A 16,466-nucleotide genomic window follows, 5' to 3' on the forward strand; every position below is an offset into this window, starting at 1 on the left:
GAATGTGCAGATTTGGAAAAGACAGCAGTACAAATAATGTCACTGTCTTCTAAAAGAGGTTTTTCATTTCCCAACTGAAAAGACACATGGAAAGTTTCACATCAATTTACCAACTTCATGGTCAGATGCACGTATGGAAAACCAGCAAGTTCAAACTAATGCTTTTTCACACGGTCTGAAGAGTAACCTCAAGGTGACATTACAGCATATGCTTTCTGGTGGTCTAGAGAATACAGTGGGAAACATTCCGGAAAACTTTACCTTGGTCAGGAGGAGTGATTGTTATCATCTGTGCTGTAAATTCTTCATCAAAGTATCTCGTATCTGTTTCAGATGTAACTTGTGGCTTAAATGGAGGTACAAGCTGTGAAAAGAATTAAAAATATACCATACGTTTACAGGTTCTTGCAGTAGTTTTAAACAGGTAGAATTTGACAAGAGAGTTACAAGCTACAGTGCCTTTTCCTATGTTCCTGAAATAAGTTTAAAAAACACCAGTTCATAAAGAAGGAACCATACAGAGTAAAAAAAAGGTGTTCACTTCCTACTTATGGGGCATTTGAGGCATTTTGACTCTAGTATTTAGTTGCAGGAAGAAAAGCCTAGAACCCTAACGTTACTTCATCCTAATAAATAACATCCTTACAGATGTTTAATATTATATACTGGTTTCCCACCTAATGACACAGAAATTATCATCAACTGCATCTAGTCAGAATTATGCTCAAGAAGGATGAAAAGAGTAATAAAGATGTTCAGTGATACCAAACTGATCAGCTGGACTTGCATGTCATCACAAAGGTTGTAACAGTCACAAAAGAAATCTCAGCTACATTACTGAGCCCATGCAGCTCTGACTACAACTGTGCTGCACGACTGACCAGCCCAGGGGAACTGAGGACAAGGCAGGAGCGGCAATAAGCTTTGATACTCCTGGTCCACAAAAGCAGTCTGATACCCACTCTGAACTTAGAAAAAACGGAGTGCTTACAAAAAACCAAGCACACTTAGCAAAGAACATCCTCCTCCAGTTACACCACAAGTCGCGCTGTTTGGTTTTTATTCTTGACACTCACTTGGGCAGACAGGCTAGAAATCATCCATGTGTACCTAGGCAAGCTCTGGCAAGAAGAACTCCAGATGGAGTGGAGCTGCTTGACTGGGGCTGGAGGAGGAGCGCGCCTGGAAAGCGGGTGGCAGAGCTGGCTGCATACAGCTGCACAGAGTTGGAACACATACAATTTTGGAGGGTAATGGAGCAGGGGATTCAGACCTCACTCACCTCCCTGCTGCACGGTGGGCTAGAAACAGAATGTAAACACTGTTCTTTGCCCTCCCACAGAGGACACGTAAATAGCTCAGCACTGGGCTTAAGTTCACCCACCACTGGGGTTAAGCATGGCCATTTTTTAGTGTCACAGAGCCATGCCAGGCAACAATCTAGAAGTATGATTGAGGAAGTATACAGCTTTCAATCTGGAACTGCAGGGAAAGGTTTATCAAGGTAAATGGGAAATTGCTCCAGCTGGAAGTAAGCAGTGATCCCCAGACTTGCACTTCTGCTCCTACAGAAACAGTAACAACCCTGACAGAAATCACTACCTGGAAAACACCAACAAAGCTTGAACATACAAAACACTTCTTTCCCATCCTAACCTTTCGTCCTGTTTAGATCTGAAGAATCATTTGCTTGGCAAGTTGGTAAATAAGAAAAGCACTAGCTTCAAGCTCCCTGTCACCAGAATGATCTTTCTGATTGGTTTCGAGAGCACCCAACAGAGTGTTGTGCTGTCTTACACACAACAATGCAATGAAACTCCTTCATTTTCCATGTAAAAACTTTAAGAAATGTAATCTACACATACAACAGTATTTCCAACTATGAAACAATGTTTGCTGTTTAAAATCCATCTTTAAAAATTAAGATATATAAACATTTTATTATTAAGAAAACACAATTATAGTATGTAGTTGTTGTCTTTTTTTTTTTTTTTTTTTCAATTACTAATGATCCTCTGTGCCCAAAAATGTCTTAGAGGAGCCTGGAAAATGTTCCTGTCAAAAAACCACAAGTATTCAGAAGTTGTCTTAACGCCCTGATTTTAAAATGGAAAAGGAAAGAGGATATCCCAAAATCACCTGCTACTCTAAGCCTTCCTCCTGAAGCTATTGGAGAGGGAATGCTTTACATTATAATGGTAATAACATTATTCTCAGTCAAGTCACACAAACATATTATATGTAAAAACCCTGTTAAGGATGAGTATTCCTTATTTCACATTTCAGCTCTCTTCTCTTTCTCCTTACAGCTGTTTTCTGCCTATTCCTTGAAGCCAACCCCGGTTTGCCTTTGACTAGTTCTGCGTACATGTGTGTGTGAAGTTCTGTCTGTCCTTTTAAGCTAATGGTGGTTCTGGCACTCACAACGCTTCCGGTTGCTCTGGCTTGCTGTGCACAGCACAGAGTGATTTAGACTTGGGCACAGCAGCACACACCTGAACTACACACATCAGAATGGCTCGGAGCAGCAATCCTAAGTCAGAACACGTGTAATGGGCTAGCATTGCCTGGATCATTTTCCCTTTTATTTCAGTATCTGTTAAAAGCAATTTGAGACAGATTATGATGCACCCACAAGACAACTTTTTTTACCCCTAGCTGTCAAATTCAGAACATTAAGCTAGAAACAGAGGGGAAGCCGCAGAAAGCTCTAATGCTGGCTCTACCAAGCAAAGATGTTGCTTTACTGAAAAGCTGTCACTGCAATAGCTCTGCAGTCCAACTAGCAGAGAGGTACCACCTGTAGCCTCCCACTGCTGGAGAGCAGCATGATACCCGCAGGCTTATGTTGGTTTAAGAGACAAAAAAAGCCAGAAAAAGAGACGTGATTAAAATCTCATTGTGTAAGTTTTGCTTGTGGGTGGGCAAAATACTGTAAATTAAAATGCACCTTTCTTTGCACCAGAGACAAATAACCCTCTTCCAGGAGAGTCTAATGAATATTTTAAATTCCTGGGACAACCCCAGTTATTCAAAACTCATAATTCAAAGCAAAGTTATGTTTCCAAAAAGCTTAATTACAAAGTAAGCATTCTCCCCATTACCCCAAGCCTACATTCATAAATGTATTCAACATTATCTGGAGACAGTGGGTAACCAAGCTTAGCACACAAACACCTCTAGGCAGCTGACAAAATTCAGCCTTTATCTGTGAGACTGCACTTCAGGTAAATGCTGTAAGATCCTCTTTGGACCACCCAGAGAATAGGCAGCAATTACTCACAGGCTTTTTGGAATCTCTTCATTTGCACAGAATACCTATTTCAGATGTACATACTAATGGGATAGAAGCAAACCCAGAATCTGGCCTCCCTGGATATGCCAAGGTGAGAATAAGTCTCAGCACACTGCTTTCTCCAGAAATATGTAACATTTGGAGTTTCCTGGTAGTTTCCGCAACAAACTGAGTTGGTGCTATTGCAGGACAATGTATGAAGGCTTTCTCAGTTCTATGACTAAATAAACTGCTTCCAGCCTATGTGATTTCTCCTCCATTCAGGTAACCAGCACTACCATCAAAGAGCAAGTAACTTCACTTAAGACATTTGAGCCATTATCAACTTTTTACCTAAAACTGCAAAAAAAGCAGCAAATCCTCAAGTATTCAGCTGGGTGAAAATGGAGATACGTTCCTGTTTAGAAAAGTAATTTGGATTTACTTTTTAGGTTACACTGAATAAAGTCCTTGCAAATCCCTCCTGCCCTCATGACTGCACGCAGCTCTCTCTCAAGGGGTGCTTTGAAGGTCTAAACTCCATCTACACTTTCAAGGCACAAAAACTTACTTTATGATTTTTCGGTTCCTTTTAGTCACACAAACCTGTGAGGAAGTGAAAGCAGAGAAAGAAACAGAACACTCCTTATAATTGCATACAGGCGCTGGACAGGTCTCCCACTACTGTACAGGAACCAGCGGTGTTACACTCTATTTTCTTAAGAATACAAACATTGCTAATAGATCACTGTATTAGTAATCCAAAGAATTAAAATTCTGTTTCTGCTAAGTTTTTTACCTGCTTTAACTGACTGGAGGGAGAACCAAACTGTATTTAGAGATCAAATGGGATCTGGTATCACAAGGGGCTGCAGGAGGAAGGAATGAAATCAGGAAAGGCTGGGATTGAGTGAGATCATGTGGCACCAGTAGATGGGAGACTTTAATCACCAGACCCACATTATACTTCACTCCATTTTGCATAAATGTTATGGAAAATGTGGCTGCTGAGAATCAAATGTGAGAGGACAATAGTTGGAGTGAGTCCAGAGAAGGGCCATGAAGATGATTAGAGGGCTGGAGCACCTCTCCTATGGAGACAGGCTGAGAGAGCTGGGGTTGTTCAGCCTGAAGAAGAGAAGGCTTTTGGGGAGACTTTGTAACAGCCTTTCCATACCTAAGGGGGCCAACAAGAAAGCTGGAGAGAGGCTTTTTACGAAGGCATGTAGGAACAGGACAAGGGGAAACTGCTTTACTGAAAGAGGATAGATACAGATCACATATTGGGAAGAGGTTCTTTATTGTGAGGGTGCTGAGACTCTGGAACAGGTTGCCCAGAGAAGCTGTGGCTGTTCAAGTCCTGGAAGTGTTCAAGGCCAGGCTGGACCTGGTCTAATGTGAGGTGACCCTGCTCATGGCTGGGGTGTTGGGAAAAAAGTTACCCCTGGGTTTACATAAGAGCCCTCATTGCTCTGCACTTGCCTATGCAGTCTGATTTTATCACTGACGACTGGAAAAATGCAAAGGAGAACAAACAGCCCATCTCTCACTACTGCTTCTAAGTTTTCCTTCAGGTTCTTAGGAACCAACAATTAGCTCCTGGGCTCACAAGGGATACATCAGTTGATGGCAAGGAATGACAAGAAGAATTCACATGAAAAGCCATTTTAAAAGCTTATATACTGCCTAAGTTTCTAAGCAATTTTGATTGGAAGCAATTCTTCAGTCACAGAAATGAGGATCTCATTGAGATACACTGTGGAAAAGCAGCTTTGGCTCAAAAGCAACCCAACTACAGTATTTTAAGAAACATGAAACAATTTACCCTTCCTAAAAACAACTGTAAACCTCTTCCATGGAGGGCTTCTGTATCTTAAGAGAGGACAACAAGATGTGAAACATTCAGTGTATCCACAGCTACAATGCACTGTAGGAGAGCAGTTGTAAAAGTACCTTTTTCTCATATACATCTTGCCAAACAATGCCAGCAAAGAATTTGTGCTGCATAATCTCCTTGGCATCATCCGGACCGCCACCTAACCTGTTTGGGGCAAAATAAGTAATTAGATGTTTGAGTACAGTTATTTTTCCTCATACAATTTTTACTGAACAGTAGGCAAAGAAATTCTGAGTTTATATAATAGATTTGGAAGCCTTTGCTTCATATTCGTGTGCAAGGGCTGCAGGAGAGTCTATTTTAGGCTTCGACACAGTTCCACTCAAAGATCTGAAAACATGCTAACACACAGAATAAAGGTCTCTCTTAAACAAAGGGAAAAAAATATAAAATCACAATTCCAAAGACCTGCCCTTCAGGAATGATGTTGTCCTAGGGAGCACAGCAGATGCTGCAAATAAAAGGTCTGAGCCACAGACTCTTCTCTCTAAATTAACAAGTGACAACCTCTCACAATTTTCTAGAGCAGAGAGATGCCAGCAGTAAAACTGAATTTGATTTTGAAGTGTAAGAGAGGCAAGGATTTTTAAGACAAACTGATTTATGCAACCTGATTTAAATTTCCATTAAACAGTTGACAACTGCAGTGATAGTATCGTGTTGTATGCAAATCTTTCCTCCTCCCTGGCTTCACGAAAGCACAAACGGTGTTTTATTGACTTAAGGTTTATCAGGATAAAGCACTTTCATTCCAAAATAAAACTGTCCACACAGCTTATAGATGCAATCAGTTTAGTTGCAGTCTTGAGCTAACAGATACTTAAATTTTGCTGTGGAGGTTAAAATGTTCTCTAGAAGACTGAACCACATCTGCAAGCAAAGGCATGCACTGATAAAACAACACACATACTAAATAATCAGCAGGAGACTTACTTCAGGTAACAAGGTTAAGCAGACGCTCAGGATTTTAAGTGTAAGAGGTGCCACCATGTTCATCCAGGCTGACCTCTAGGATCTGCCTGTTCCCTGCTTCTTGGTGCCACTGGCAAACTGAGATATTATCCCTATTTTAAGAGCTTGGAACAATGGCTTTCTGTGACCAAGGCAAGAGCTATACTGCTACGGAAAGAGGGCCAAGGACAGTTCTTTGAACCTGAAGCCAAGCTGCCTGGTCAGACCTCATCCGTGCTGCACAACAGCTGGCTCTGACTCTCCTCCAGGCCACATGTGGTAACCCTGCTGCCCTAACACATAATTATTTGGGAACAGAGGGGAGGATGTTGGTTCAAAATATCAAAGATAACGTGATGGCTGTGCTAAAGCCCACTGAAGTGGTATTTTTACAGCCTGAGAGTGCGCTGAAGGGACAACCCTACTGAGAAAATGTTGGACAATCATTTAGTGCAGAGGAGTCAAATTCAGTGACACCTCGTCCAAACTGCTGTCTGGGAATGGATCCTGGTGCACTCAACCCTCTCAGCTGTGCCCAAGCAGCATCTTCAGAGAATGCAAGCTGAAAGAGGCCACAGCTATACCAGAGAGACCAAGCAGCAGAGGTGCCTGGCAGTTCAGAACCCATGATTGCACAGTAACTTAAGGGGTCTGCTTCTTCACATTCCTTCATGAAATGCGCAGTAGTAGAGGGAACGTGTACCCCAGTCTTACAGTAGCAAAGTGTAGGGTGATGCTCTCCTTCCTCAGGTAAGCTGTAAGACCAAGCCTAAATTGACCCTAGAGCCCCACAGGCCAAACCAAGCCAGATGATGGCTCTCCCATCTGCCTGGCAGCACATTATACAGCTGCAGAGCAGCCTGGAACAGAAACAAACTCCAGGGCAGCCTGGGAACAGAGACAAACTCTGTGAGTAATCATCTCTCGGGTGGTTCCACACAGACCTAGAGGCTTTGCCAAATCTCTACCAGGCTCCCTGTTGCTTCCCCAGTGCAAGAAGAGGAAGGCCAGTGAAGAAGAGGAAGGAGTTGATCCTCTTTATCCACAGATACCAACACACTGCCCTTCTGCACAGAAATTCGGGAGTGACTACAAGCTAAAAAGAACCTGAATTGTGTTTTGCAGAAGCAACCAGGAAGGCTGGCTGCCTGCAGCCACGTATGAGTGTTTTGGAGGATATGTTAGCTAATGTGAGCCCTCGTTCCATGAAGGGCAAACACATACTCAGGGAAATGCCAAGAAAAACTCCAGATGTTTTACTTACCTTTTAAAAATCTGTACTATTAAACAAATCCATTCAAAATGAGCAGGGGAATGATAGAAACCTCATATTTTGGATATGGACTTATTCCAACATACACTCTTTCCTTTCAGAATTATGAAAGGATCCTCTCAAAGAGAACAAAATTAAATCAGCACCTAATGCAAAAATTGCAGTTAAGCACCAAAAGCTGAACGAGCAGCAGCTCTGCCTTCCTAAGGACATACTGAAAAAAAATACATCAGGAGTAACAGTTCTTGAAAAGATTCTTGTAAAATCAGGTTAAACTCTGTGCATTTAAGGCTACAGGGAGAACCAAAAATAGTATAAACAGGACTCCACAAACTAAGGGCAATCAGCTATGAATCCACAGAGAGATCATGTGCAAATATCTTTAAAAATTTATGTACTGTATTTTTATATATATATAAAAATATAAATATAGCATCTAAACACACATTCAGCAGTGGAAGTATTGCTATCATAGGCCAGAAGATTGCAGTTAGTGGATCACAGGAAAAATATTGTTTTTCTGCTTCTCCACATAAAAGTAAACAGTGCTCAGCACCCAAGTCCGTTCCCAGCTCTTTAAGAAGAAACCTACAAGCTCCTAGTTTTACAGTTAAAAAGCTTCTACAGCAAGGGCAGCCCCAGTGGAGGAGAGTGGGCAGCACCACTTTCTCTCTGCCCTGCCAAATAATGCCATTCATAAGGTTGTGCTTCACCATATTAGGAGCCACAATACAGACGCTGACTGGGGGCCAAATCTGAAGACACTGTCACACTTTTAGGTGACAGATTTCTGTTGTTTACAAATTCACACGTGTACTGTTCTCACCCAAGAGGTTTGCTCAAGCCATCTACCCTTCCCATAGCAGAGCACCACAAGCAGACATATGCTGTAACTACAAATCACCTCCTTTCACAACTTAAAAAGACAAGGAGTTTGGTTTTCATACAGGTAAAAGCTTGATTGACCCTGATACTCCTGGGCATCTGCAGCCAAAAGAATAAGAAAAGTTAAAAGATACACTGGTTTTTGTGTGAAAAAATGTTGACTGCCTCCTTCCATGTGATACATGGCACAAAGCAACAAAGGAGAATTTTAGGTCACAAGAACAGGAAATATTTACAGAATAGATTTTTTTTCCTTCTTAGGGAAATTAGGGCTCACATTACAAGATTAATAAACTTCCAGCAATCCCAAAAGAAACTTCAAAATTCCTTTTCTCTTACAAAATGGATTTTATATGACCAAATTTAGGAAACACCATGATTAAAAGCAGAACGCAATTCACTGTTCTCCACATTTTCCCCATATGCCTGTGAGTCTGAGACTGAACTGGCATTACTGAAGGCAGATGCTAAGACTGCTTCTATATAACCAGCTCAGTTACAATAGGTAATTAATTCACTGATGCAGGTCACAGTTTCCTAGCTCCTTGACATTTAACTTAAAATATCCACATCACTGAACTGCATTATATCAACCTTTTGTCGTTGGTGGGTTTTTTTTTTTTGAGGATTTTACAGGAAAGGACATCTCCCATTTTCATTTTTTTTTTCTTGGTTCTCACCGTTTCCTCTGTCCCACTCTGAAGTTCATCAGCAGTTACTAAATGCTATCAATTCTGACACAGACAGCATTACGATGACACCAACTTCTGTCCACCACTGGGCTTTGTGGATGAGAGAATTTCTGTTGAATTACACAGTGGCTCCCCAAAGCATCATCAGCAGGCTAATGTCAACCAGACTATTGCACATTATTTAACTTTTCACTCAATGGATTTTTGTAGCTATCTGGCTGGGTTTTTTTCAGTACGGCTTCATGAACTCCCTATGAGTCAACTACCAAGTATGCCAGGCACCCACCTGTTGTGGTTTAAGCCCAGCTGGTAACTCAGAACCATGCAACCGCTCGCTCACTCCCCACCTTCTTCCCCCACCCCAGGAGGGATGGGGAGGAGAATCAAGGGTTGAGATAAGAACAGCCACTAACTAAGGTATAATATAAAACTACTACTACTACCACCACCAATAATAATAATGACAAGGGAAATAACAAGGGGAAAGAATATAAAACTAAAAGGAGAAAAGGGAAAGAAAGCAAACACAAGTGATGCACAGTGTAATTGCTCACCACCTACCAACTGATACCCAGCCCGATCTGAGCAGCGATCTGGGCCTTCTGGGTAACTCCCCCCAGTATACATACTGGGCATGACGTGCTCTGTATGGAATACCCATTTGGCTAGTTTAGGTCAGGTGTCCTGTCTCTGCTTCCTCCCGGCTTCTTGTGCCCCTCCTCACTGGCAGAGCATTAGAGACTGAAAAGTCCTTGATCAGTGTAAGCATTACTTAGCAACAACTAAAAACAATAGTGTGTTATCAATATTGTTCTCAGGCTAAAGTCAAAAACATAGCACTGCACCAGCTACTAAGAAGGAGAAAAACATTTACAGCTGAACCCAGGATACCACCCCAGCACACAGATCACACCGCAAAAAGAACATGAAAGTACAAGGCCAGGACTCAGGACTTCTACACCTTGGGCTCCCAGCTCAGTTCTCTGTACTGCCTGAAACACCATGAAGTGTAGGGGATTTGTGCAACTGTAGCTTCTTTTAAACAGTTGGGTGAAGAGTGCTTGGTGAAAAAACAGTATTTAAGAATGGTCCATGATCCAAAAAGCTTGGGAAGCATCAGTGTAACTAGCAAGCTCCAGGCATGTGTGCAGGCTTGTCTGTAGTCTATAGTTATTTCTATCAGCAGCATGAAAAATCATCTGTCCAAAAGATCAAGAGCATCGGAGGTTCCAAGCCTGCAGAAGATACACATGAAGAAGTGGCTATATAAAGTGAGCACATTGTGGAGTAATTATTTGCATTGGGAAAACCTTGTAACTAGAAACAAGTGGGCATTCTTTGTAAACAAATTGCATTTTTGGTCATCAGAGATGCTCCTTTAAGAACAAGTTACAAGAGGTGCCGCTTGTGTTTCTAGTGATTGAAAGGTCCCACCTGAATAAGCTACAGAAGGGTCACAACTGTACTTAAACCAGTGCTTTCCTGGACTGGAATCCTCTTGGCAGGGGCTGCAGCCACATTTGTTCGCAGAGCAACAAACTGGGAGGCTGCTAATCAATTACACCACCTTCTCCTGGAGGTCCCCTTGCAGGCACTGGGTTCAGGAGGGGTGTGCAGCTGTTGCCACCTAGTACAAGGCTGGCCACGTTCCTGACTACAGCTGTTCCTGGTTCCCTATGTCATCACCAAGTTGAGCCCTCTGGTAGTACAAATTGTAGATTTGCATTACAAGACATCTCCACAGGGTTTTCCATCAAAAACAGTGATGGAAATAGCCTACAGTGATGACAAATCCCTGCTACAAGTATATATGGCAAAAAAACATTTTCCTGCTATGTGCACGCACACATACATACAGACTAAACAAACATCAGAAAGCAAACTGGAATACTCTGCTTACACCTCACATGAAAGATTTCCTATATGGGGCCCATCTACAGTGGAAAGTTTCAGGGCAAGGGATCATAGGCAGTGTCACAACATTATTTGTTTTAAAAAAGTCTGGATTGACAGGATGGCAGGTTTTAAAACTGATGTTTATCTTTGTGTGAAGGTCAACATCCTTTTTGGATCTTGTTTTATTTAGCCATTACGGGCTTGGAGTTCTTGGTTATTGTTTTGTTGGGTTTTTTTCATGTTTTTAGATCGAAGGTTACTTTTTAAATAATACAGCATAGCAGGAAACCCGCTCCACAGCAAACAAAAAAAATAACAGGGAGAGTGGAGAGCAGCTTATGATCCACAAGAGCCATTGGATTCATTATAACCAGAGGCAAGGTTAATTTGCTTAGTCCCAGGCTATAGTTTGAGCTAACGGCAGCCACCACATTTTGAAGTTCACCCTTCTGATCAAAGCTGCTCCATGTCACTATTTATGTCGTCAGCTCATGTCAGAAGTTAAACCAGAAAGAGGTCCACTTGCTGCATCTTGGTAGATGATCGCTTTGAATGGATTAGAAACAAAACTACAATTTTTGTAGAAATACCTTCTTCAATTTTAAAGAAACCAAAGCTAGCACATGTGTGCATGCAACAGCCCTTTGTGCAGTACCATTTGCAGCTGTTTTTCAATGATGATGATATGGGCACTTCATATGGTGGCACAAAAACAGTCACTTTTAAGTCACCTGTCTTGAACAGTTCCCTTTCACAGACACGCCTCTGCAAAGCACAATCATTAACTTCTCTGTGAAGCCTTTAAAAGAAAATTTTTTGCCCTTTTTTTTTTGTATTTCTGAGGCCATGAATGCTTAAAAGTTGCAACAGTCTCACCTTTGCTTAGGATCTTTCTTCAGCAAACCTGACAAGAGAGATTTTGCTTCAGGTGACAAAGTGCGTGGAAATCTAATCTCCTCCATAAGGATGAGTTCAAAGAGCTTTTCGTGGTCCTGATTGTAGAAAGGGAGCCGGCCACACATCATTTCATACATCACAACTCCTAAACCCCACCAGTCCACTGCACGACCATAGTCATTGTCTTCCAGCACCTGCAGAAATGTAAGGAAAAGGCTTTAGAAGACATTCTCAAATCAGGCATGAACACACAACTTGAGAGGGAAAATTTACTCCACCAAATTCATCTCTTCATGTCACAGCTAAATCTACCAGAAGAGTATTTGCAGAAGATCCATTTGAAAAGAACTGGCATCCATGTTCACAGCACTAGGTGAGCAGAAGGGAAAAAGGCAGCAGCGGGTACATTATGGCAGCTTCCTTCTCTTCTCCCTCCCACCCTCCCTCACATTATGGTCGTGATAAGTACAACTTCCGAAAGCCCCAAAGGCTAAGAACTGTTCTCACCTTACAGAGCCAGCTGTTAAATTCTCACTTATTCATCACAAACTGTTCCAAATGGGAACCAGTATTCTAGAAAAACCCTAACCTACCAGGAAGCCAGTGCAGGGAGAAGACCGTCAACCTGTTACTTCACAAGCAACAAGCCAAACATTCCCATCATCTTCATATCAACCTACACCCCCGAAATGGTGGCTCTGCACATCCTGAAAGACCACCCACAAATACTAAATGACTAGTCGACATTAAACACTAAGAGATAGAACACCAGTCCTTACATTTGTCCGGCTGTAAGGCCATAAAACAACAGTCAAATTGTCTGGAAATGTTTCTCCTCCTTCCCTTTACCCCCCCCCCCTTCCAAAGGTACTTACTCGCTAGCTCTAACACTCCTGCCTCTGCTTAGAGGGCTGCAAACCCAAGATCTGTCACTGGGGTGGACTTCTCCAGGGTTCACAGCAGAAGTCCAACCCAGTTCAGTTTTCCCTTGATACTTTAACCTAACAAAGCCACGGCTGGTGCAGGGACTCGAGACCCCAGCAGTGCCCTCCATCTCTCCTGCTTGCTTGGGAGAAGCCCTGTCACAGTGCATTTCTGATCTTCCACACTGCAGGTTGCTGAAGGGAATGTTTTGTGGCTTATGGAGTGGATGTTAGAGGACTTCTGTAGACTTTGTGTCTCCTGTGCAGTTGTCTGTAGCTGACACCAAGCGTCTCATATTCCAGACCCTGTCCTCAGGTTTTAGTTGTCATCTTTACTCTTTTCATGGGTTTGCAGTGAGCTGCTTACTTTTGTAAAGAGCACAAATAATGACTGCACCACCATCTGGTCTTCTTGCTGCATGGTGTCAGCATAAACTTTACACTGCTACAATTCAGAATACTGTACGCTCAAAATTAAAAGGGTGAAAGAGCCAAATTAAGTTGAGGCAAGTTTAATAAAAGCAGGATTAGAACTTCTTCAAAACCTTGCTAAAGGTGTTTTGCACACAAAAAAGAGGCATCGAGACACTCCATGTAACAACTGTTTGCACTCTGCTTCTCTCTATTCACTAATTATTCCCCTTAATTATCTGAAAGAGGGAAAGGGCCTGCAGTAAAATCAAAAGGCTGCCAGGTATTAGATTACCCCACATTGGTCTATTTACAGCATCCCCTGCTGTATGATTCACACTAAACGACAGCTGGCTGTGCAGCTGCCCCATATATGTATATGGCTGACACAGCTGCCGGCCGGACAGGATTCCAGGAGCCAGCCCTGTCCTTCCCGAGGCATCGCAGCCCTGCAGCTCGCAGGAGATATTGTGTGACAATGCAGTTACGGCTCTCTGAGTCACCCCGTTCAATGAGCACTTCCTGTTCACACTACCCTACACTTGGGATTCTGAAAATAAAACAGTCACAGGCCTCCAATTTTTGTTTTTATTTTTTAAACTGCTGCAAGAGATGCAATAGGAGAGATTGAAAGAGAAAGAAAAACACAAAGGCCTTTGCTGTGTGTGTAATAAATGCTACAGTTGCTTCTGAAATACAGCAAATACTTTGAATCTTACTCCAGAAAGCGCATTAATACTTTGAATTATAATCTAGATTACTAACTACAACTTTTGCCTTCACCTCTGTTAATCCTAAACTGGATGTAAAATGTGTATTTCTTCAAATCTCTTTATCACAACCAGCATACGCTCATGTTAGTGAGTTTTACACATGTTGCACAAAACACAGCAATGGTTTTAGTATGAAAAATACACCGTAACAAAACAGGTATTGCACTCATTCATGATTTACTACCACACGCAGAATAGCTGGGGGGCAGTAAAGTAACAAGGTCATTTCACTTACATTATAGGATCACCATTTCCTAATGAGCAGCTCTACACTGCTGTGAGATGGAATTTGAAAGAGAAGGAAGAACAGCTGTAAACATCACAGCCATTGATGCATCTGACACATCAAAGTTGACATGGTTCAGTCACTGTCATCCATGCACGAGATTCCAGTATGAACCTAAAACCAACGATGTAACAACTGTACAGACACGCTGCTATGCCAGAGTCAAGTTACAAATGCAGACAAGAAGATTGAGACCCTGCTTTAAGGATGTGTGACCCTAAATGCATGGAATATCACTCACACACAATTTCCAGATTTTTTGCATGCTATCAACCAGATGACAAAAGCCTCCAGAGTTTAGTTAGAAAGAAACAAAACCAAAACAATAAATAGTTTTAGTCTCCTCATAAAATCCTTGACGAAAAACTGAAGTTCAGCAACTGCTTTTAAGAAAGAAGCTAAAATAAAAGCCCTATTTATGAATAATAAACACTCTGTCATGCTGCTAATTACTCCCTGCATCAGTAAATCTCAAATTGTGGTGCATGGACCCCAATTTAGATTCACTGAAGACTTCTGGTGATCCATGGAGAGCTGGCAGCTATCATGAGACTGGCTCCACCTCCTTGATGCAAGCTACTCTGACAGGTGCCCACGTTCTTCATTATTACAGAGACTGGAAGCCCTTGAAAGCAGCTGGCAGTTAAGAAAAAAAGAACAAACAAAACCAAACAAAAAACAAGAGCATGCTGCCATTGCTTTCAAGCAGAGATCAGCAAAGGCTGATCAGCAAAGGCACCAGCTTTCAGTGGAAATGCTCCTCCTCCTCCTCATCCACTTTAACTTTCCATACTTTGTACTTCTGCATAGTTCACTGAAGAAAGGTTTGCAATGCCCAAGTCTCCCGCCTCAAAGAAAGGCTATATCCTGGCTGTGCCAACAATATATAATCTGCCAGCACCCCAAGACTTGCTTCTGCCTGTGCTCCAAGCTGGATGGAAGTCTTAACGCCATGGGTAGCAATGCACCCCTTTGAGGAAACCAGCCCTTCTTGTGAGGCACATGAGGTTAGCTCAGGTTCCATGCCCTGCTAATGCAGTGAGTCTGCTTCCAGACAGCTCAGAGCGTGGGCAGAGAAAACCAGAGTCTGCCTGAAAAATACCACATATACATATATCCTCTATCACACAACTTCCCTTTTGATCTTCTTGTAACTAACTCACAGCTATAACACCACCTGTGTTGCACAGCTCTCAGGAAGAGTATTTCCAGAATGAAAGTTGAAAACACATGTTTGTGTTTTACACTTAGAAAAAAAAAATTGTACAAAAAATCCCCAAAACATCAGGTTTGGGAACTGAGATCCTCTGCTTGGATATATTTCCTCTGAAACCAAAAAGTTTAAATTAAGACTGAGAAATACCTCATGCTCTTAACAGTCACAAAACAGTCCATGCTTCTACTGCATACCATACTATAGGCTGTGAAAAAACTTGGTCTGTTCTGTTCTTAAAACATGTTGCCTTATGCTGTCCTCAAAGAGTAAAAGAACTGGAGAATACTTTCACTTCTTAAGCAAAGATGTAGAATTAGAAGTGATTTAAAAGGATTTGGTTTTTTTTTTGTTGTTATATTTCTGACACAAGGAGCAAGCAGTGTTCCAGTAAAATGGAAATACTCCCTAAAGCGGAAGGAAGGTACTACCGTGCCTGAAAATTGCCACGTATCGTTATGCTAAAGATATGTCCCAGAACATGATGAATGAAAAGATTCTCAGTATGCGTTGTTATGTAACAGTAGTTACTGTATGAACACATTATGGTACAGAAATTATTCTGTACCGCTACTGCTATCATGGATGGCATTTAAGAAAATAATTTAGTACAACAGCCAACGTAAACCTACCTCTGGTGCAAGATACTCTGGAGTGCCACAGAAAGTCTTCATTGTTGCTCCATCCTTGATGCCTTCTTTACATAGTCCAAAGTCTGTTATTTTTATGTGTCCATCTTTGTCCAGCATAAGATTTTCCAACTGGGAAGACAATCCAAATGAAAGACATCATTACACAGGACATGCACTGGCTCCTCAGCAAGTCCATGAAGGAAATGAATTTCCGCAGATCAGTTTTCAACCTCTTTCTCACTGGGGTCAGAACCTCAGTAGCTGCCAAAGCACATATGATGTAAATATGCATTTATATCACTTTCGTTAGTTCTTTATGAAACGTTAGGTCACCAATTTGCAGTCTCTGGTAACTGATTATATATACACAGAGAATACAGAATGTAGACATTATATTAATGCTTCTATAGTATTATCGCCAACAGAACACTGCTTCTTTTAAACATATATTAAGTATTGTGCC

At 41.8% G+C, this 16,466-nt stretch overlaps 1 protein-coding gene across 2 annotated transcripts in view; it reads right to left on the reverse strand.

Moving 5' to 3' along the window:
* Positions 1 to 16,466, reverse strand: part of AKT1 (AKT serine/threonine kinase 1) — a 76,008-nt gene that overhangs the window by 2,045 nt on the left and 57,497 nt on the right. For both annotated transcript variants that reach the window (XM_062628094.1, XM_062628095.1), the window contains exons 10-13: positions 16,004 to 16,132; positions 11,745 to 11,959; positions 5,228 to 5,315; positions 262 to 364 (exon numbers count right to left, since the gene is read on the reverse strand). In XM_062628094.1, the coding sequence (XP_062484078.1) occupies positions 262 to 364; positions 5,228 to 5,315; positions 11,745 to 11,959; positions 16,004 to 16,132 (535 nt within the window). The remainder of the gene's footprint in view (positions 1 to 261; positions 365 to 5,227; positions 5,316 to 11,744; positions 11,960 to 16,003; positions 16,133 to 16,466) is intronic.

The sequence above is a fragment of the Pezoporus occidentalis genome, unplaced genomic scaffold, assembly GCF_034315485.1.
Source record: "Pezoporus occidentalis ecotype Australia unplaced genomic scaffold, CSIRO_AGI_Poc_V1 ctg31, whole genome shotgun sequence".
NCBI lineage: Eukaryota > Metazoa > Chordata > Aves > Psittaciformes > Psittacidae > Pezoporus > Pezoporus occidentalis.